This window comes from Pocillopora damicornis, chromosome 5, assembly GCF_964200805.1.
Source record: "Pocillopora damicornis chromosome 5, jaPocDami1.2, whole genome shotgun sequence".
NCBI classification, from domain to species: Eukaryota; Metazoa; Cnidaria; class Anthozoa; order Scleractinia; family Pocilloporidae; genus Pocillopora; species Pocillopora damicornis.
In genome coordinates this window covers 7,946,179-7,968,626 of record NC_142674.1, presented here as the reverse complement: position 1 = coordinate 7,968,626, position 22,448 = coordinate 7,946,179, and the positions used below count along the sequence as shown (strand labels likewise).

At 38.4% G+C, this 22,448-nt stretch overlaps 1 protein-coding gene across 2 annotated transcripts; it reads left to right on the top strand.

The window, feature by feature from the left end:
• The first annotated feature begins 917 nt into the window (after positions 1-917).
• Positions 918-21,683, top strand: LOC113685271 (unconventional myosin-If). Of its 2 annotated transcripts, XM_027202760.2 has the most exons (31): positions 918-1,034; positions 1,145-1,384; positions 1,821-1,909; positions 1,991-2,081; positions 2,455-2,544; positions 3,122-3,199; positions 3,336-3,420; positions 3,551-3,660; positions 4,692-4,824; positions 4,981-5,044; positions 5,473-5,539; positions 9,339-9,404; positions 9,712-9,792; positions 10,197-10,283; positions 10,516-10,599; positions 10,924-11,010; positions 11,644-11,736; positions 11,817-11,902; positions 12,082-12,181; positions 12,745-12,851; positions 13,523-13,621; positions 14,296-14,440; positions 15,169-15,280; positions 15,780-15,866; positions 16,169-16,276; positions 16,802-16,857; positions 16,934-16,987; positions 17,961-18,025; positions 18,560-18,706; positions 19,944-20,059; positions 20,557-21,683. In XM_027202760.2, exons 1-31 carry the CDS (start codon positions 927-929, stop codon positions 21,540-21,542), a joined length of 3,921 nt encoding a protein of 1,306 aa, XP_027058561.2. In that variant the 5' UTR covers positions 918-926; the 3' UTR covers positions 21,543-21,683. The 2 variants fall into 2 exon arrangements, with proteins under 2 accessions (XP_027058561.2, XP_089062906.1); XM_089206780.1 differs by lacking the exon at positions 20,557-21,683 and having other exon boundaries at positions 18,560-18,710; positions 19,944-20,055.
• The last annotated feature ends 765 nt before the right edge of the window (positions 21,684-22,448 follow it).

The window sequence follows — 22,448 nt, the reverse complement described above, 5'->3', positions numbered from 1 at the left end:
TCCTGGGATAAAAATTTGATTCTCCCAGAGGTCATTATTTGGCGATCATATCGCTGACAAGTAGCCAAAATGACTCTGGGCTCGAAATTGACATTACATTTAGTAACTTCATGATTATGATGACGTTTCAAACGTAGGCAATTATTGGGCGCGTGTGTTTGCGTTAATTTATTGTGAAAGTCATTGTTGCAATGACTTCAATCTGAGGACTTTCATCTTTCAGCTTTTCAATCCAGTGTGAAAGATACGCACAATGTAAACACTTGCAACAAGAAGGACATGGCTTTTCCACTGCTGGAAAACCTTGGGAGCAAACAGAAAGTTTTTAAGTGAACGTAAAAAACCACTGAAAGGTTAGGAAAATTTGGTAATTTTTATACACGCAAACAAGGAGAAAAATATTACAAACCTTACAAACAAAGCAAAATTAATTTCAACAGCCAGTCAGAGCAAGGAAAGTACAACGAGAGGCAAATGAGAGTTCGAAGTTTAAACGAGCAGAGTGTCTTTAGTGCGGGAAAGCGCGAGTTAAAAAGAAGCGATTGGTTTTAGTTTTGCATCTGATTGATTAAAGAAGTGGCACGAGTTTTTTGGACCAATCACATAACGAAGTAAAGCACAACCAAAGAAATCCCGGATTACTTTTAATACTCAATTAAAAACTACTCTAGCGAGTTTGTTATGCAGTAAGGCCACTTTTTAATTTAATGAAATTATCCCACTGAGTTTGTATCATTAGACTTTTAACGACTAAACCTCCAAGAAAACCATTTCGTTATTGCCCAGAAATCGAAGGGGTTGGAAAAGACTACGCTGCCAAAAGAGGACTTTTTGCTATGGATAGGAATAAAGTCTTAACAAACTTTTTGAAAAAGAACAAATTGCTTATGCATTATTTCTTGCTTGTTTGTAGTTAATCTTTTAGAATGGCGTCCAAGTCAAATGGTTTTGATGATATGGTTGAGTTGCCGCAAATCACTGAAAAAGACATCGGGGAAAACCTTCGCGTTCGCCTCAAGAAAGAAGTGATTTATGTAAGTCGGTGTTTTGTGAAAAATTGATTTCAAAATGCAAGTTTACCTCAACTCCTACTAAAGAAACAAGTTTAAATTGTCTAAATGGCCATATTCCTTTTCTCCGTCAGACATACATTGGCCGCGTGTTGATAGCAGTGAATCCTTTCAAAGCTCTGAAAATCTATGGCTCAGATGCCGTGGATTTCTACCGCGGGGGTGAAGAAGCAGACGACATGGGTACATTAAAAATTGACGACCGAGCAACCCGCTGTACAACTGCACAGATGCCTGCAGACATCTTGGATGCCAGAAGGAGAAGTATACAAAAAGAAACTTCAAGTGAGACTGGAATGTTCAAGAATATAAAGGTACATTAGGGCGCTTTTCGATTGAGTGTCATGAATCCAAAATTACAGTGACCACGACAGCCAATTAGAATAAAGGAAAATACTCTTAAGAACCAATGGTCACAACTAAATTGTCCAAAACGCGGGAAAACGCAGGCGACTAAGTCGTGATCGGCTTTACTTTTTCATCTGATTGGTTGAGAAAAAGTGGTGCGAGTTTTCTGGACCAATCGCAAGGCGAAGTTAAGAAAAACCAACGCAATCCCGGATTACTTTCAACGCTCAATTGAAAATTGTTAAATCGTTTAACTCCTGACATCATTTGAAGTTTACCACGTTTAGATTGTTATATTTTTCACAGAAATTCGGACTCGTTCTCTTTGAATAGTGTTTATTGTACCTGTAAAGCAGGAAGCAACCAGCTCGAAGAATGTAACGCTAAGATTTTCCTTTTAAGGGTCCCAAGCCTCCTCATTTGTATGCCTTGACAAACACCATGTATCAGAATATGATGATGGAACATGAAAATCAGTGTGTTATCATCAGGTACATGTCAATATTTTTCCTTTTATTTGCTTTGATATTAGCTATTAGAATGTTATGCTACTCATGTGGTTTTATTTTCAGTGGAGAGAGCGGAGCGGGTAAGACAGTTTCTGCAAAACACATCATGAACTTCATTTCTAAAGTTTCTGGTAAAGGATCAGCAAAAGTTGAGGTAATGTTACTGTACACTTACTATATGTGAATATGAAGCTATTAATAGTAAGAGAAAACTTCTACCTTTTCGAAAGAGCTCTAAAATACTAAAAACAAAAACCAAGACAAATTAAAGAAGCAAAAGCAATAAACAAAACAGGAATAGAACAAAAGGATCTTCGAACACCTAATCGGAAGTTTAATGCTCGAACCAGAGAGATTCTAAGACAAAAGAGTGATTGGACTAAAGATATCACTGGTTTTGGATCAATTTCTAAAAAGGCTTTTGAGAACATTTTGATTATTTTAAAATGTTTTACCCGAGTAGGCAAACAGCAAACAAGTATGTTGAATATATTGTTGTGTCATTTTGTGTAAATATGTGACAACAGAATATCAAGGACATCATCATTCAATCCAATCCCTTACTGGAAGCCTTTGGTAATGCCAAAACCACGAGGAACAACAACTCAAGCAGATTTGTAAGTTTTATTGAAATTAAAGCTACCTAAAAGAAAACAAAAACAGTTGAAGCGATAAAATTTTCAAAAAAGCAAATAATCGTTAGAGCGCTTTTCGCTTGAGCGTCGTAAAGCCAAAATCAAATGAAACACAACAGTCTATCAAGAAAAAGGTAAATACCTCTATGAGCCAATGAGAACTCAAAGTAAAGACAAATAAACTGCCTAAAGTGCAGGAAGAAGCAGGCGATCAAGTAGCGACTGGATTAAGTTTTCATATGTGATTGGTGGAGAGAGAAGTATGAGTTTTCTGGACCATTTACAGAGCGAAGTGAAACAAAACCAATGCAATATGGGATTTCTTCCAACACTCAATTGAAATTGCTCTAAATGTAAAAGAAAAGTAGACGTCCCTAAACACCTTACCAAAACTCTATGCTTGAACGCGAGGTTTCTTCTTCTAGAGTAAAAGCAGCTAGTTATCACTCAATAGATACCGCTTGCTATTACACTATTATTATACTATTATTATACTATTATTACACCATTATTATACTATTATTATACTATTATTATTCTAACCATTGTCTCTCATCAGGGTAAATTTATGGAAATCCAATTTAACTATTCCGGTCATCCCGATGGAGGAAAGGTTTCAAACTTTCTACTAGAAAAGGTGAAGTGGTTCTTTTAATCAATTTGAAATTTCTGAAATCGTTTTTTTTTCTTTGTTGTTAATGAAGCACAATTTCTTCTAAGTCTTCCCGTTTAGTTTTCAATGATCCTTAATTGATGTAGAATCTGCATTTCAGTCCCGTGTAGTGACTTTGAACCAGAATGAGAGGAACTATCATGTCTTCTATCAGTTACTTGCTGGCTGCGCAAAAGAAAATCGAAGTGAGTGCAGTTTCTTTTGCTAATGCGTTGTCCTACTATGTAAACAAGATCGTATTCTTAACCTGGTTTGTGATCTGTCTGCATTCATAATTGTTTTTTTAATTTTTATGGTTTATCTTTTTTTTTCTAGCTGATGTCGGAATAGAGGTCACCAAACCAGAGACTTATTACTATTTGAACCAGACTGGTGTTTACACAGTGGACGGCACTAACGACACTGATGATTACCATGATTTAATAGTAACTCTTCTGTTGATTTTTTATAAGCAGATCTCTTCAAACAAATAGATTTCATGTTACCGTGAGTCTGTGGAACATAAAATTGCGCACAATGTCCAGACAAGTGTGTCACTGATATACTTACCACATTTTGACGTCTTTTGTGATCTAGTAGGGACTTTTAGCAGTTAGGAGTAAACGCCAAGGAAGACGTCGAGTTAAAAATGAATATATATATTTAGATGGAATTTCTCGACTGAATGGATTTGTTCACCATCTCTTACGGCGCCGCAATTTAACCTCAGCATAACGTACGAGAGCAGCGTTGAGTTCCAAATGGAAACTTAAATAATTTTCCGTCGGGGTTTCCTTTCTTGGACCACGCAAATTTTGATGACTTCACGTTGTTATTTCGCAGAGGACGACTTAGAAATGTTCACAGTTTTAAAACGCAAGTGCTGAGCTATTGTTCCGCTCATTAGATCTTTTGTTTTGCCTCGTCCTTGTTGCCGTCGCCGTCGCGGTTTGCTAAAGGTCCCTATTGCTGTGTAAACCCACGGTAGCATGGAATGTGTTTGTTTTTAGTGATAAAGGTTACGTCATATATTTATGACTTCCAAAAGATCATTTGTAAGAACCAATCAAGAAGCGCGTATAATTGAGCTTATCATACAAATGTCTCTGTCTGCTTAGTTAAGTTATTGATTGAGTTCTGATCTACCTATTTGTGCCTAAGCCTGTCAATTTAGGCATAATCTATTCAACCCACTTCATTTCAAGACGATCGTGAGAATAATTTGAAGAAAATGATTTAGAGAGGGTTACTACTTTTTTTAAACATCTGCGTCAAGTTCAGACATTGCAAAATACTTTCCACGGATTCTTGCTTTTTCATGTCTGAAGTGAAAGACTCTTTAGATGGCTCCGATCTCTCGATGGTTAACAGTTGATACACGATTGAAATTCCTAATTTTCTTTCACCCACAAAATTGCGACAACGGTAACAGACAAATGATCAGAAGGTGGACTGTGTTGTTCTAATATTTTCACAGAAAGCCATGACTGTGGTAGGATTTGACCCGCAGACTCAAGTGACCATTCTCAAACTGGTGTCGGCCATCTTACATCTCGGTAATGTGCAGTTTAAAGAAGAAAATAACGTGGCTGTACCTATCAATGACGACCGTGAGTATTCATAACTTTCTGTTTACTGATATCATCTTTTTAAAAATCTCATAATAATTACCCTTGTTGATGGATATTGATTTTTGACCCATGCTTTCACGAGGTCTTCTAACATAATTTCATGTCTCACTCGACTTCGTGTTTGTTTCTTCAAAGTGTTAACCATGCCCGCGAAACTGCTCAGTGTCAACAAGGATTTACTCAAGGAGAAACTGGTTAGGTTAGTGATTCCGGAAAAAACTTGTACTTCCGGGGAAACTGGTTGGGTCAGTACTTCCGGAAAAACTTGTATTTCCGGAGAAACTGGTTAGGTTAGTACTTCCGGTAAAAACTTGTACTTCTGGAGAAACTGGTCAGGCTAGTACTTCCGGAAAAAACCTGTACTTCCGGAGAAACAGGTTAGATTAGTACTTCCGGGAGTAATTAGAAACTCACAACTTTGATGATTGCTTATCAATCGATTCTCCTCTTAAGAAATATCAATTTTGTTGTAATTTAATAGGATAAGTAATTTAATATTTGCGCACAGCCCTAATGTAAAAAGAGCGATGCCTTATTTTTGTAAGTTTCTCACTGCATATTTGTTTTTTGTTTATCATTATGTTTATCTATTATTTTTTTTTGAAATTTTGAATTTTTCTGTTTCAGCACCGTAATGGAAGCCAGATGGGGAGGCAAAGTTGAAATCACCAAGAAGACAAACAACGCTGAACAGGTTTAGTGAATATTCCGATACTTTTTCAGTTCTCTGATAACTAAATATACTGGCAAGAGAAAGAGATTCGTATGCTGCCTTGTTTGTGCTCAGTTGAATATTCTAAAGTAAAGAAAGGAATGGTTTAAAAGCCATTCGAGCCTATCAGTAACTGCAGTTTTAGGGAGTAGACGTCAACACAGTATGCAACTTTTCTCATTAAGACTGCGTTCAAATGAATGCTTTGACTGGCCAACCCTGTATCAGGTCTCTCAAGGGGCTTTTGAACACAACACTACGCAATTTTCTGACTGTGAAGCATGGTGAATCCATCACCCGGGTCTCGTAAATAAAAGAAATTCGTTCGGTTTTTGTTTGTGAGCGGTCAGTATTAGTACTCTTTTAAATATAGAGACATTTCATGATCATTTTTCCTTGCATTTTTGTGTTAGCTTTTGATGCGATTATCTGATAACCCTGACAAATTTGCATATTAGCCTTAAGCATGTGATGCGATTTCTGAGGAAAACCCTTGGGATATCACTATCTAATTTTTTTCCTAATAAAAATCAGGCAAAAAAGAGGAAAACGAACGGGACTGCTCATTAAGAAAACCCTGATACGACTGCGAAAGAATCATGTGTTATTTGCTGGCTGGGAGGTCCGTATGGTGAAAAACTGTGACCTCGGTCACATTTTTTCACCGTACGGACCGACTCTTTTTTTTTAACTTCACGAAATTCTTTCCGAAATAACCTGAATGATTTAGGGCTGTAAATACGGCAAGATCTTCTTAAACTGAACAATTTTTGAGCGAGGTAGTTAAAATAGACTCTGAAATGATGCAAATTAAAGAGAGATGGTTCACCGAAACATTTTCATTTGCGTTAAGGTGATTAAAAAGGCTTCCAAACAAACTTTGAAAGATTATTTTTAGAGGCATCTGTCACAATCTGACACCTGTCAGTTAGAGAGCCCGTAAGAAAAAATAGCGCATGTACACTTTTGAAAAACAACGAAACTAGTTTGGCAAGGACTGTCACCACAGTGTTTTCTTCAAAAACAGTCAATGATCTAACGGAAAGTATCATTCACTCTCATCGACGATTAATTCATGTACGAGGATTTGCCTCTGTTCATTAAGTAAACAGCGAGAAAAGTAATTGTAAGTAAATTCAAATTTTTTACTTTGAAGTTGTGAGAGTTTGCTCGTTTGTTTGATGCAATGGAGTGTGTAAATCTGGTCTTTCCTTCACAAAAACTAAATTTGAATGATAAACTCCGACGAGACACAAGGGGATTTAATGCGGCCTTTTCTCATTGAATTCCTTCAGTTTCGGTTGTGCAATTTACGGTACAAATTGAACGGACTTGGAGAGACTCACTGAGAGCGTTTATTTGTTGAAGAGCTGAAATTAGAACTTCGCTCGCCGCTTTCACTACGAACAAATTGTTTGAGAAAATTCAGATATTAAATGGATGAAAGTTCCATTGATTAGTTCAACTGTAACCAAATACCTCACGTTTTAACTTTCTTGGTACTTTTTTTGAACGATTAAAATTAATTGCGGACAGTTTTCAGGACGCTGGTCAACCAACGTAATGACACCATTGATGTTTCTGTCAACCAAAGTGATTTGAGAGAGAGAACATGTGTAATGGTCAATTACATGTGTAATGGTCAATTACATGTGTAATGGTCAATAAAGCTGTTTAAAAAAAAAACAAACAAAAAAAAAAAAAACAGAAAAGAGCGGATTTATAAGTTATTTATCGGCCTAAGGTAGTGACCGACGTCTTTGCTTAAAAATACTGCCCAGCCGGAAAAACGAGATATATTTATGAAAAATGGCAAAGAAAGTAGGGATGTACTCGGCGACTCACGAAAGCGTTACCGTTGCTGGTGGGCAGAGATAGGGAAATACAGACCGCGTAAAGAACCAATCAGATTACAGGATTCGTTATCGTGCACTCGTGAAAAAAAAAAAACTGAAATATCACAAACAAAAAGTTTTACCGCAAAATGCGAATACCGGTTAAAGGTTTTCATCAAATTTATGAAACTACTGGGATATCTTCGGTTAAGTGTATAATGTTCTCCGCGGCCATTATGGAGCGAAAGAAGGTTTGCGAACATACTTTTTAAAAGATTTTACAAAACTTTTCGAGACTCAACAACAACAAAGATCGAGACCGCGCGAACAACAAGCCCTTTGAGGGAGATGGTACCGAATAAAGCAATCTCAGCGTTCGATCTGACGACAGTATCAGCAAAGTCGCATATTCCTGTTTTGTTCGTAAAATTTGTCGCAGAGCTCTCAGCGAGTGACGCGCGCGCCACGAAGCCCCATACTTATCACATTGTTTTTCTTTAAGGCTTTTTACCATTCCAGCTCTGGTGCGATTTATATAATAAGCTCAGTAATGCACGCATTCTGATTGGTTCTCACTTATGATCTATTGGAGGACAGACGTATAGATGACGTCATCATCAAAATAGATCTATCACTGAACAGACGCACGGCAACTTGGAATCTATTTGTTAAATAAACACTTTCAATCATGGAAAACTAGACCCTGTGAGCAGGGTAACTGGGATACCTGGATGGTACTGGATCCTTGGAATCAAGTGTAGTGATACTACGGGTGTCGGATTAGTATACTGAAATAGTGAGCTCAAGTCTGGCTAAGTGCATACACCTATTTCAAAACATAGGCATGCTATGCATGCAAGAGTTATTTTTTGTAGAGTGGGTGGATTACTTGTGGTCTACATTCTTACAAAAGGAAAGAAGAGTATTAACGTGGAAAAGAACGAAAATGTCGAATTACCTCACTCACAGGTATTTTGTGGTAGATTATGTGTGTTGTGCGAATAAATGTAACCAAATATAAACTGTATTGGTGCCACAGATACCTGTTAGTGCAAAATGCAGACAGCAGACCGGATACAAAATATAGACTGGAGACTGCAGAGTGGGTACAAAATGCAGACTGAGAATCTGAAGAGTTTTTACGTCTGGCATGGTAAATAATAACATGTCATCTTACAGCTTACCGAGCGTCACGCAATCGCTTTTCCTCGATCAGCCTTCACGATTATTTGCACTATTGTGGAAAATTCCTGGCCCATTTCTTGATGAAAATCGATCGTAATATAATTTCAAGCCTTCAATATACTCTTCTTATTTTGTGCGCGAGTTGGTTTGTGTGATGTCTGTACAGATTTTACCAACGCAATAAAAGTAGATTATGTGAATAACAGTGATGGTAAAGCAAGCTTAAAACGGCAGAAATCACCAGAAACTACAACGGATACACAGTTCGCGACTCAATCCGGTCCAAAATTACTGCTCAATAACATCTTTTAGTGTGGACTGGCCGCGAACAATACGACTTGTGTATGCGTCTGTAAGTATTTCGAGCGTTTGCGCTATGACGCTTCAGGTGATCGTAATCCAAACACGTTGAAATACAAAACGACCGACAAAAGAAAATCTCGTGCTCGTCATGTGACCCGGACCTGTCCGTGCATGACAACGTCAATCATCATCAAGATAACACGTGATCAGCATGTGAACATCTTAACCCTCATTGGATCACAGTTAGTTGTCATGGTGTTGAGGGCCCAATGACCTCTGGGTACTATTGCGCAATTTTTCCATTTTGTGGCGGAGGAAAAAAAAAAAAAAAAAAAAAAAAAGACGACAAAAAAACAAAGGCATTTTATGACTGGGCTACCACAGGTATCCCAGTAATGAAGTGTGCGTCTTGTTAATTAATTGTACATTTTTTCCAATCAATTTAATTTTTGTTCCAGGCTCAGTTTGCTCGTGATGCTTTGGCGAAAGCATTGTATTCACAAGTCTTTGATTATCTTGTTCGGGTAAGAACCTGGTCAGACAATGAGTTATCATGTTTCAGGGTCACCAGAAAAGTTATTTCAAAAACGATATTCATAGTATGATAACATAATAAAAAAGACAGTGCGATAAAAGCATTGATTATATAGTTTTGTTTTGAAAATGTAAGTATTTCCTTTAACTGGGAATTTATCTTGTGATTTATTATAAGCAATTAATTATAATAAATAAAACACGAGGTGATACTTTGTAAAATCATTCAGAGACTGGGAGAAGTTCAAGTCAACGGGAAACAAATTCAGTAATTTTACAACTGCTTATATTTTTCAGAGTATAAACGAGGCAATGTCCAAAGAGAAAGACGAAATGTCTATTGGTGTACTTGATATCTATGGCTTTGAGATTTTTGAGGTATGGCCACACCATCGCTTGATTTTACTGCCACTACTGAATAAAAACCTATATTATATGGCAAGGTAGTCCTGAGGTAAGTCCGAGAATTCTGATTGGTTTTTAGTTGGTCCTTTATTTGCCATACAGACCGTTTCCACCAAAACGGTCATAAGCCCCGTATTTTTGTTTGCGAAAGCCGGGAAATTCAAAATAAACAACCTAGGTCTGGTTGCCATATAACAAACAACTGACTAACCTCGCTTGCTTGAGCCCGACTGAGGAATGTTGGCCTTCAGTCGTTTTTGCGCGGCTCTCGCTGCGTTCAGTCCATACTACCTCGGGACCATATTCTCCGGTGCGGCCCTCACGCTCGGTTGGATATTTTAGCTATTATTGACACATGCACCCTTTCCTTTTTTCAGAACAATCAATTTGAGCAGTTTGCCATCAACTTTGTCAATGAAAAGCTGCAGCAAATATTTATTGAGCTTACACTTAAAACGGAACAGGTAGGCTTGGTTTATTTTCATACTTCTGCTTCTTACGATGGGAAAAAAAAAATTGAAATCTCTACATTAGTATGATGTCTTGACCCTTAGCCTTTTTCCCCTAGCGAAATGTGCTTCGTTTTCAATCCCCTTATTGTGTTTGCTCAGATTAAAATACACTTCTTGGTATTATTTTTTCTCTCCATCTGTGACTCAAGTTTTACTTGAATTGTGTCTGTAAATTGTTTCGAAGGAGGAATATGTACAAGAGGGAATCCCATGGCAGGAAGTCAAGTACTTTGACAACAAAACAGTCTGCGAACTTATTGAGAGCAAGGTATTGCATATCCCTAATACGGAGGTCACCAGAATGGAACATCTGTAGTTTAGCTGAGTTTTAACTCAATTCTTTATTTTGCGACATCGGAAACGTCTTTTTTGAACTAAAGGAAACTCATTTTGAAATAACGCCTATACACGAGAACATCAAGGTCCACAATGAGTGAAAGCAGAAGTTTTTTAATTAAAAGTTTTCAAGACATTGTGCTCTAATCAAGGGAATATAAACTGTTGATAATCTCCTGGCTTTTAATCGATTACCTGTTCACCACGTGATAATGACTATGGAAGCTAGTCGTTTTGATTGGTTGAATGTTTATAGCGTCCCCCAGGTGTTATGTGCACTCTTGATGACGTCTGCAGTACAATGCACGCAAAGACCGAAGGCTCGGAGAAAACTCTAATGGAGGTACTTTAGTACAGTACTTGGGCTTGTTAACATTCCTGTTTTCCATTTGATTGATTTGGTGGTCAGAAAGGTGTGTCACACTGAAATAAATTGGGCAAAGGAATCTTTGTAACACATATCCAAAGAGATAAACCCAGCCGTAATTATGATAATAAGTCTTTGCGATGGTAGTTTTTTTGGTAGTAGTCTGTGTTTAAGCTGTGTTGATAATGAATGAGCAGTGTAACACGGGGCAATCACACGATACCATTCTTTTCTTTCTCAAAAAAGGGCTGAAGTGCCATCTTCATGTACGCGGAAGTAGTTGTTCTTTTAGTTTCCCGTGTACACCATGTAACATCCTGGTATAAATCATAGCTTAGGTATTCTTTAACCCTTTTAGGTCCTGAGAGTGATCAGCATCTAATATCTCGTTACAGTAATACTGTTGTATCATTCACTAGGATCACGAGAATAATAGAATTGATCGCCAACCGAAGAAGGTTTGACTGTTTAACGAATTCTCCTTGTCAGTACCAAAAAAAAATTATAGAAAACAATATGAAGAAGACAGATAATAGTTAAACTGTAAAGGGTTAGTGGATGATGGGTTGCTCATGATTCTGGACTTTGTTCCATTTTTTTTTTTAACAGAAACTTCGAGCAGTTGTGGCTTCAAATAAAGACTTCAGTCGTTATTTCAGAGCGCAGTCAAACTATTTTACGATCACCCACTACGCTGGAAATGTGAGTTTACAACAAAGCAATTGAATCAACCAGTGATATACATGTAACTCTAAGCGGATCAATTTTGCTCTATCTTTCAGGTGGATTATGAAGCCAAAGGATTTTGTGAGAAAAACAAAGATATACTCTCAAACGATATGGTTGTATTAATGCAGTCTAGTGAGGAGTGAGTCATAATTCATATTAATTTCTAAAGAAAGTAAAAAATTATAAGTTAATCAGTGTGTTAAGTCATCTCTTTGCCGGACTCAAATTGAGCATATGATAAAACTGTTTGACATTTAGTTATTTCTACAAACAATAAACGGCTTCTCAAGAACAATATTTCACACATTGTTGTTTCAGTGCATTTGTTAAGGACCTGTTCCCTGTAGTTGCGAACCCTGATAGCGGAGGTGGGCGTCGTGGTGGTGCGAAATCAAATACTGCTGGAGCAAAGATTAAGGTACTGCGCCGCCAAGGGTCTGTTTGCCTGTCACTATCGATAAAACGCTCAACTAAGGAAGATTACATCAGTGGTAACGTCACAATGTAATTTTGTCGCAATTTTTGTCATATAATATCACATAGAGGATAATACATGAAAGCGCGTACATGTAAAAATGGAATTCCACTGCGCTCACTCGTGAGATATCAAGTTGAACACGAGAAGAGAAATTATTTTTCTACTAGCAACCATGTATTTTCTGTGTAATATCATAAAACAAAAATTGCGACAAACGACCTCGGATTGAGAGTGGTGAATGCCTTGCCATTCATTCGCCAACCTGACAGAGTGGAGCAAAAGACGAGTGACGTGTTAGCAACTTATTGGCGATATCAAACACAAAAAATTATTGTAAATTTACACGTGTGCAGTTGCAGTTTTTCTCAGGGCCGGAAATCTTGAAAAAGAGTTTTAGGAGAATGGTGTCAGTAACTGTATTGACCTTGACAATGAGGATATAATAACATTGAATTGTAAGAACACTAAACCTAGTCTTGTTATTATTTTGACTTGTTCACCAGTCCCAGGCGGCAGCTCTGATCACCAAGATTATGTCATGTACTCCTCATTACGTTCGTTGTATCAAACCCACTGAGTCCAAGAAACCGCTGGACTGGGACAACCAGAGGTATATATTAAAACCTTATGTGCAAGGTTGATTCTTGAATTTCGATTGGTTAAATTTGAAAAGTTACAATACTCTATAAGAAAGACCAGCCTTGTTCTAGAGCCTCTAAACAGACTCCGTCTTCAACATTTTCTGTTGTTATACAAGGCGTTTATACTAAGTTCCTTATAAACACGATATCAGATTGGATGATTTGTTTTAATAATAAGGTCTGTACCCGAGCCAAGTGCCTAAAGCATGAAGCGACTAGGAGTATTAATTCCCCATCCTGGATGAGATTCTAGTCCATCACAACGTTACCCAGCATCATTTCATTAGGCTTCCCTGACAATTCGCCTGTACTCATTTGTACTCACGGGTGGAGAGTGGCACTTATGACCCAGCAAGGTCTCGAACCCAGACCTCTCGAGCCGGAGTCCAGCGCACTAACCATTAATCCATCGCGTTTCCCGTCGATGTTTTTAAGAGTAACCCTTGTTTTGTAGAGTTTCCGACCCGGAGATGGGAAGTTCTGAGATTCGAAGTATCGCGGGACACTCCCATACTTGTGACAATAGCGAGGAGTTACATATATCTCTTTCTGTGTGCTAGTCTTTGTTGGTTCGTTCATATGCGTACATAAAGACGATCAAGACTAATTCCTAAATTGCTTTTGTTGTTGTTTTTTTTAGAGTTCTTCATCAGATTCAATACCTCGGTTTAAAAGAAAATATTCGCGTCAGACGAGCCGGATTTGCATTTCGTCGTCAATTTGAACAGGTCGTGCGCAGGTAAGTTTTAATTTCTTATTAACTATGAGAGTTTGATATTACGAGGACTAGAACATATTATTTATTGCTTCATAAGAGCAGTTTTCGAAAAATGTGTCGAAAAACCAAAACCAATGGCATCACAACTTACCAATCAGAGCAAAGGTCAACATCATGATGGACCGATGACAACTCATAGTCAACATAGGCAACCTGCTTGAATTGCGGGAAAAAGTGAGCGACGTACCAAGTTTGGAATGGTTTTAGCTTTGCATACGATTGGTGCTAATGGTAGCGCCAGATTTCTAGACCAGTCACAGAGCGAAGTAAAGAAAAATCAAACAAAAATCCACGATCACTTTCGATTCTCAGTTAAAAACTGGCCCATTTTTTGGCACACTATGGCTGCTTGGTTAAAATTTAGACTGATTATTCTCAACTCGACACTTGTGGTTGTTCTCGCACACCGCGTAAAAGAGCGAAACTGGAAACACATTACTCGAAAACAGTCAGCGATGATTTGTACATGAAACTGTCCTAATTTTTGACAGTTGATTTATCATTTTGTTCCACTGTTGTCAATGTATCTTTACAGTATGGCTTGTTTTGTCTGGTCATAATGAATTTTCTCCCATATGCATAGAAAGTGATTTGTTTTATGATGACCATGATAAGTTGGATGTGTGCATTTTTAGATACGGTATTATTTCCCCTGAAGTGAACAACTGCTGGACTGGTGACCCAGCTGAAGGTTGTAAAATAGTCATGAGAGATTCTGGCATCGATCCCTCTCGATGGAAAATTGGCAAAACAAAGTTGTTTCTCAAAGAACCAAATGCAGTAAGTAAATTAGGAGGTTTTTTTTGTTTTCTAGTATAGTTATAGACTCTTGTTAGGTCACCATATCTAGCTATTTGACAAACGCATTGGCAGAATCCCTATTGTTCTCGTGACAATTACATGCAGCGGCGAAAATGTTACAGATCTGGCCCCGGTTGTTCGAAGGTTGGATAACGCTATCCACCGGATGAATCGTTATACGGTGAACAATGCTGTACGTTTTGCAGTTACTTATCCGCCAGATAGCGATTTATCCGTTGGATAACGTTATCTAACCTTTATACAACTGGGCCTTGTAATATTAGCGGCGAAGCGTAAATAGGAAGGCTACCATTGGTCGGAGATCGCGCGCGCTTTTCTCCGAAGAGAAGACTGCCGTAGCTCAATAACATGTCGAAGAGAAGCTAAGAAACAAAGGCATCGTAACTTACTGTCTCATTAATTTTTTCTGATATCACACTTACCGCGAGTATAATTATTTGAGCCTGGCTATTTCAAGCGTTGGATTTGTAATGGAAATATGGGTTCGAATTTTACCGAAGGCCAATTTTTGTTCATCTCTCGCTAAAATTAAACCTATTACTAAAATCTAATCAATATGAATTTCGCTTCATGTCAAGTCTCCGACAGTTTGACTCGTTGTAAACATATTGTTAGTTTCTAGATCGGATTTAGGAAAGGAATAAGATAAAATTACATTGATTAGATAAGTTGTCATTTTTTTTCAGCTTAATGAACTGGAGGATATAAAAAATAAAATCCTGGAGAAGTACTGTGTCAAAATTCAAGGTGTTTATCGGACCTACAGGCTGCGCAAAAGGTTTCTAAGGATACGGAAAGGTTCGTGCACATTGTTTTTGTGTTTATTCCCTGAGTGGGACTTTGCACGGTAGCGTGAGGCCATTGACTTATCGGCCAATGATGGAGTTATGTCAAATGCTACGACATGCTACGACAGGTGCATAGAAATTCGAACTATATGCGAACTTATCCTGAACCTGTATTCTCAATAAAGCTTCGGACGTATTATCCTAAGTAAAGTGTGTCATTCTGCAGCCCTTCCCTACATCTAGGCCACAAAACTGTAAATCAGAAATTTATTTTTCAAATCGTCAATGTCATTCCCTTCAGTATCAACGAACGCTTTTTATTCGACTTATTTACTTTTGTGCTTTTCGCGACACCATTTGCCACCAATAGCGCAGCTCCATCTTCTCTGGGTAAACAACACTTAACCCACAGATACTCTTTTGGCTCTAAGGAAGGGCTAACGCTCGAAACGTCAGCTACAAGATCCCTTTTTCCATTTAATTTTTTTTCCTGTAATTTTATTTTCAAGGTGTTGTTGTGATTCAGAAGGGTTATCGTCGATACAGGGACCGTCACATTCTCGGCAGGATGATTGCCATTAAGAAATTGTTAAAAGGTAACGTAACACAAGGCAGAAGAAACAACAGTGCAATAATCATACTATGAACAAAGACGCTACATCTAAGGGGGCTTTTGGTTGGAAATTGGAAAAGTTTGAAAACTTTTTTGGTGAGAAAACTAAGGTGCTGTTATACGATATACCGTTTGAACAATATTTATGTGCAATAAAAGGCGGTTTATGATGTAGTTCAGAAAAGATAGCGAGTTCTACTGGTTTTTAGCTCTCTCTTACCGCCTCTTCCACCCACCCCACCCCGGCAATAAATTATGACCGATCCCTAAGCATTGCCTTTATAGAGGTCGATGTGCTTGGTGATAAGAAGAAGAGAAGAGATTCATGGGATATGGGCTTCAAAGGAGACTACGTCGGTTTTCAGAACCAAAAACCTCTGCAGAAAATCATAGGTAAGTTACTTTTTACATTAAAGCTCTGTTAACTCAAACCTTGAATATTCCGACCTTTTTCAGTGTATCAATGTAATATCTCCGTGTGTAGGCTTGTGCCTTTTATCACTGCAATTTAATTCGAGATATCTCAAAGTTAGGCGGGGAACCCGAGAGACTAGTTTTAGTACAGCACTGTAATTTTACCCAGATTTCTCAAACTTGATGTGTCAGTACATCACTGTAAATGCCCCCAGGTGTAGACTTGTGTCAGTATATCACTTCAATTAAACCCTGGATATCTCAAATATGGGCGAGGTCCTCGGGTATGGACTTTAGATAGTATAATGATCACTGTAACTTTATCCCGGATATCTCAGACTTAGGCCGGGTCCCGTGTTTGGACTTTTGTCAATGTATCAACGTAAGTTCAAACTCGATTTCTGAAACTATCTTAGACCTACACAATCCAAACGAGACCTAGCTGACCTTAACTGTGTTTTGAATTCCTTTTCTAAATAAAAACTGTGATACTTTTGTGTTTAGCGGATACCAGGGTTGAGTTTGCGGCTGAAGTCAATAAATACTGCCGTGATGGGAAGGTAAGGCTTGGTCGCTCGCTTTCGTTTCTATCGTTAAAAGTTTGTTTCTCAAGACATTCATTTTCTTTTGTCACAGGAACAAGATCGCCTCCTTATTTTGACAACGAGTTGCTTATACGTCATTACTCAAGTAAGAGTGGGATATTTAGACAGGCTGGCTCAGTTCAGCTTTAAAACTGAAAGAGGGGGATTGTATGAACATTAGGGACCTTAAGCAGTCAGGACGGCAACGCCAATGAAGACTTCGATTAAAAAAATGAATTTCTGCCTTTAATTAGAATTAAAAAAATGAATTTCTGCCTTTAATTAGAATTTAAAAAATGGCTGCATGTGTTTACCGTCTCAACTTCAGCATAGCGTATAAAAGAAGCGTTGAGTTCCAAATGGAAATTAAGATAATTTGCCGTCGCGGTTTCGGTTCGCAGACGACACAAATTGTGGTGATTTCACGTTGTTGTTTTGCACGGGACGGCTAAGAAATGTATAAAGTTTTAAAACGCAAGTGCTGAGCTATTGTTCTGCCAATTAGATCTTTCGTTTTTCCATGTCCGCGTTGTCGTCGCCGTCGTGGTTTGCTTAAGGTCCCTAATAACAAAAGGTCAGCGGACCACAGCACCGGGAGCTGCCTTCCCTACTCTCTGCATTGCGTGAGTCCTTTAACGGCCCCTGCTAACCAGTGCAGAAAAAATGCAAGAGACGAGGTATACAGTTTATTGTCCATATCTGAGAAGATTATACAATGTCTAACTATTTGTGGATATTCGAGGATATCATAATAAAGGTGGCACATTCTCCTCAATTGTTTTAAGACCCTGAGTGTTGATTCGTTCTGAGGCTTGAAACCCTCGACTTCCCGCTTGGTACTCCAGCGCTAACAACATGAACTAACCAACCTCAGCCTTCTTCTTTAATGAGTTTGGCACAGAGGACCAATACTTGGCTGGTTTAACCATATCCTATATGAAATGAAAGATATTAGTTGAAGGATGTGCCTATTGATGAATTGTAAATGAAAAATCAGTCTACATTTCACACTGGAAACTGCAAGCCATCTCTACACCTTCGAGCGGTGCACTTATTTAAGTTTACAATTGCTTTCACAGACGAATTCCTCTTTCACTGTTAGACGGAAGCTACCCATGACTAACATAAATCATGTAACAGTGAGGTATGTTATTTTACTGAATAAGCAGTGCAATGAAGAGGCTGTTTTTGCTGCAAGCTCGAACATGTTTTGCACAATTGCGTTGATTAATTAATTAAACCATAACGGGTGTGACATTAAAAGCTATAACTGTAGACCAGTAATAATCCTGGATAAGAAAAGTGCGCTCCATGGAGCATTGATATTTTTGTAATAAAATCCACCCTAAAACAAAACCTACAAATATCCATTGGTGGTTTGACTCTCAGTTCTGATTGATGTGCACTCTGATTTATTTAGAGTAACTCATTTCATTCAATAAAATGGCTGCAATTTAACAACATATCTAACCACAGCATCCAGGCCGAAGGAAGTTTAGATACCCGCATGAGATCAAGGACGTGTGTGTTTGTAAGTCCAAAATGGTGTCGAAAAGTTAAAAAGTGATACCCGCGCGATATCATAAAACCGGTGAGACCGAAAAACGACATGAATAGAATGCATTCTCCTACTTTGCACTCAAATATGAATCATTGAGTTCTTGTGTTGTTGTTTCAGCCCCAATGACGACTCTTTCTTTATACTTCATGCCAAGGAATATGATAACATATTTGAATGTCGCATGCTCCCTGAAGCTCTAAACAGATTAGCTGTTGTGTATCAACTGGAGAGAAACTCGGAGCTGCAACTTAATGTGTCTGACAAGTAAGTAAGTAAGACTAGTCTGTTCAATCTTTTACAAGTTTACTTGATATTCCTCAATAGGTCATTTTACAGTTGTGCACTTAGTTCCCAAGCCTTTGATTTGGAGTGAGACTGAAGTTGACCACGTTGTGATAAAAACCAGTATCTGGTTAAGCTTAGTTGGCATGATAACAAAGTCATTTGCATTTGAAAAGCAGCAAGATTTGTATTAGAAGAAGGCCACCCTTAGCCGCACTCCTGTTCAAAGGCTTGGCAACCAAGCACGCAACTGTAAAATGGACTATAGGGACCGTAGGAAAACCCCAACGACGACGGCAACGAGGACACGGTAAAACAAGAGATCCAATGTGCTGAATAATAATAACTCAGCACGTGCATTTTAAAACCTTGTGCATTTCTTAGTTGTCCTCTGCAAAACAAATTCGTGAAATCACCAAACTTTGCATAGTCTGAGAGCAGAAACCTCGACGGCAAATTATCTAAGGTTCCATTTAGGACTCAACGCTGCTCACACACGTTATGCTAAAGTTATGCGGTCGTCCGATTTTGTCAATCACTCGTATCATTACAGACCGAATTGGACTCCACTCGGTATCCTCAGTATTTTCGTCCTGACTGCGAAGGTCCCTATTGTTTATTACGAGTCATACCAAACACCTCTTTATCTGTGGGAATGACGCAGTATTCTGCTTAATAACATGTATTATGTTAACCCTTTAACTCCCATGAGTGACCAAGACAGAATTTATCCTTACAATATCAATACAACATTAACCAGATAAGTGATGAAAATAAAGAAAAATATCAATTCGGGGACAATTAGTTGATCCAATACTAAATTCTCTTAACTAACAATATAACAATTACATGGTTTACAGTAAGGAGAATGAAACAGTTGATCTGGGAGTTAAAGGGTTAATTAATCTCAAATAATTGATCTGGACGCATGATAACGATCAACTTCTTTGACTACATTCAATTGGATTGCTTCAGCCCAGCAATTCAGAAAAAAATGTAACAGAGGATTAAAAAGGAGTCAACGAAACAAGTCAACAAAAATACGCGTGTTCTCTGTGAGAATATCTACGAATCTACGTTATCCGAGCTCAATATATATATATATATATATATATATATATATATATATATATATACATCTAGGCGCCGATCAAAACAATCGAAGAAAATTAAGCAAATAGTTCACTGCATTGACGAAACAGTACTACTTGTTTTGCAGGGTTGATTTTCACATAAAAGGAGGAGATGTCCGCCATGTTTGTTTCTTAGAAAAAGGCGAATCGAAATTAAAAACGTCACCGTCTAAAAAGACGTTTACTGTTGCTGCTGATGTAGGTATGAATGAAGTCGTGGATTTTTCATTTATAACCTTCAAATAAGTTCGAAAGAAACTAAAATTCAATGTTCCAGTATAAGATCATTCATCGCATTCTATCCTCGAAAAGCCTGTTATATAAGATGAAAAAAGTTGACTCTCCAATTCGTCCTCTATTCCCCTCTGAGATGCATACTACCTCACTATCTAACACTTGCTTAGAAAATGCACGCAAGATAAATCTTTCTCGTTACTATTTAGCCATAAACCATTTTGATTATTATAACCAAATGATATCTATTCGTCAACGCCAACGCTAAAAACAAATAGGTTGCCCAGTTGACACCACTCCCAATAACCTGAAGTTATTTGACCAGCATAGCTTGACCACGTATGGTACATTCCATGCATTCAACTATTCAAACATTTCGTGTAAAAGCACAGATAGTCAATTATTATTCATTTCAGTCATGTTACCCCTTTAGTGTGAACTGAGTTTCCGAATCAAATTCAACAGGTTCTTCAGTTGAAGATGTCGAAATTCCTGGAGTGCAAACTGAGAAAATTCCAAGCATTGGTATGTCCATTGACAAAGTCGAGTGGAAACTGAGTTCCACATATGGTGTCAATGTCCCAGATCCCAGCGCTTTCTCAGCTGTGGCTAAAGCAATATTCGGTCTGTCAGGGGGAAGTGTGAAATGCAAAGAAGTACTTGTAGACCTTCCAGAAGGCTCCTTGACATCAAAAACTAAAGAAGTTTGTATTCAGCTGTGCAGAGACAAAAAGCAAGTTGCCCCACTTAGCGACGCGGAAAAGATTATCAGCCATGTAGTGGAACTCAGCCCCCATGGACAGCCATTGTGTATGTTTGCTGAGCTTTGTCTACCTATTGAAGAGAACGTTGAGGCGAGCCATGCACAGTTTCTTCGTTGGACCCCAACACAATCAGGAGAGAAAGCTAACTGGAGTGACGTCTTTGTTTGTGACAAGAAACACCGCTCTGATGAGAGTCAAATCGCTCTTGAATTTAGCGAGGGCAAGGCAAGGGTGTTCACTAAACATTTTGGAATATTTGGCATAATTGCTACCGAGGAACCCAAAGCACACCAAACAAGTATAAAAGATGATGTACCTTCCACGAGCACCAATCATCAAAGAGAGGATGATACACCTACATTGCTTCAACGAATAGGAAACATGTTTAAGAGAGGCGACACGCAAACACATATTTCTGACACTGAGGATAGCTGTGCAACATCTCCATCAGCTGATCCAGCTGTGACCCCGCCTCCTGTGTCCCCTGTATCCTCTATCCCACCTCCAAACCCAGGCCCTTCCGCCCCAGCTCCGCCCAATCCGGACCCTCCCTCCTCTGGCTCAGCGCCACCTCCTCCTCCCCCTCCTAAACCTTCTTCAGTCTCGGCTCCATCTTCTAAAACTTCAAAGGGAGATAAATTACTGGCTACTCAGTTGGCAACACGCAAGAAAAAGATGGATCGTTGACAATGTAAGGCAAAACTTTTATGTAAAGATTTGAACAGGAGTTGAAAAATGTATTCCTTTTCACCGGAAATCAAGCTTCAAAATCTCATCTGGAATAATCTGCTCTTCGTATCAAAGATGAATAAAATCTTTCCTTCTCACAACCTTATTTCTAAAAAGTTATATATTTTTAACAAGAATAACGAAAATAATTTTCAAACTGTGTAGGGAAACTATTTCATAAAGGGGAACTCTTTACCAGCGCAAGTGGGTGATCTTTCCAGCGAAGAGGCGCGAGGGAGGAAATTTTGACCGAGAACTGGTTTAAAAACTATTCATGTTTGGCAAAGTAGACACTTTCCAGTATGAGAGCAGTTTCCTGTCCATAAACAAATGCTTCTGAAACACGTTCATGAGGGACATGTTTTCGCAAAAGAGTAGAATTTCGGTGGGCAGAAAGGAAATAAGGCCAAACGAGAGGGTAGCAGCGTCTATATGGATTTATAAAGGACTAATGCCTTTTAAGGTAAAACTGAATGAACGCGCGTCTAACGTAACGCGAAATATGAAACGACTTTTGCAAAACATTCGAACCAATCTAATCCACGTTGATGCTGATTTAAAATAATTTGACCTCTGGCCTTTGTCAAAAGTTCGATGACGTGTTCAAAGGATTGTTAGTTAACAGTTATTCCATGAGCGCGCGTTGGATATGAGATGGTAAATAGCCAACTCGTTGGCTGTAACTAGTTTCGTATCCAACAAGTGCGAATAAATTAATTGTTTTATCAAACTTCATTAAATCCTGAACGTTTGCAGCTTTTTTTAGCTCCGCAACAATTGGTGCAATGCATTCCCATTTAAGTTGACTCGGAATATGACCTGTTAACCGGAGTTGGATGAACCAATCAGAACACTGGAAATGCA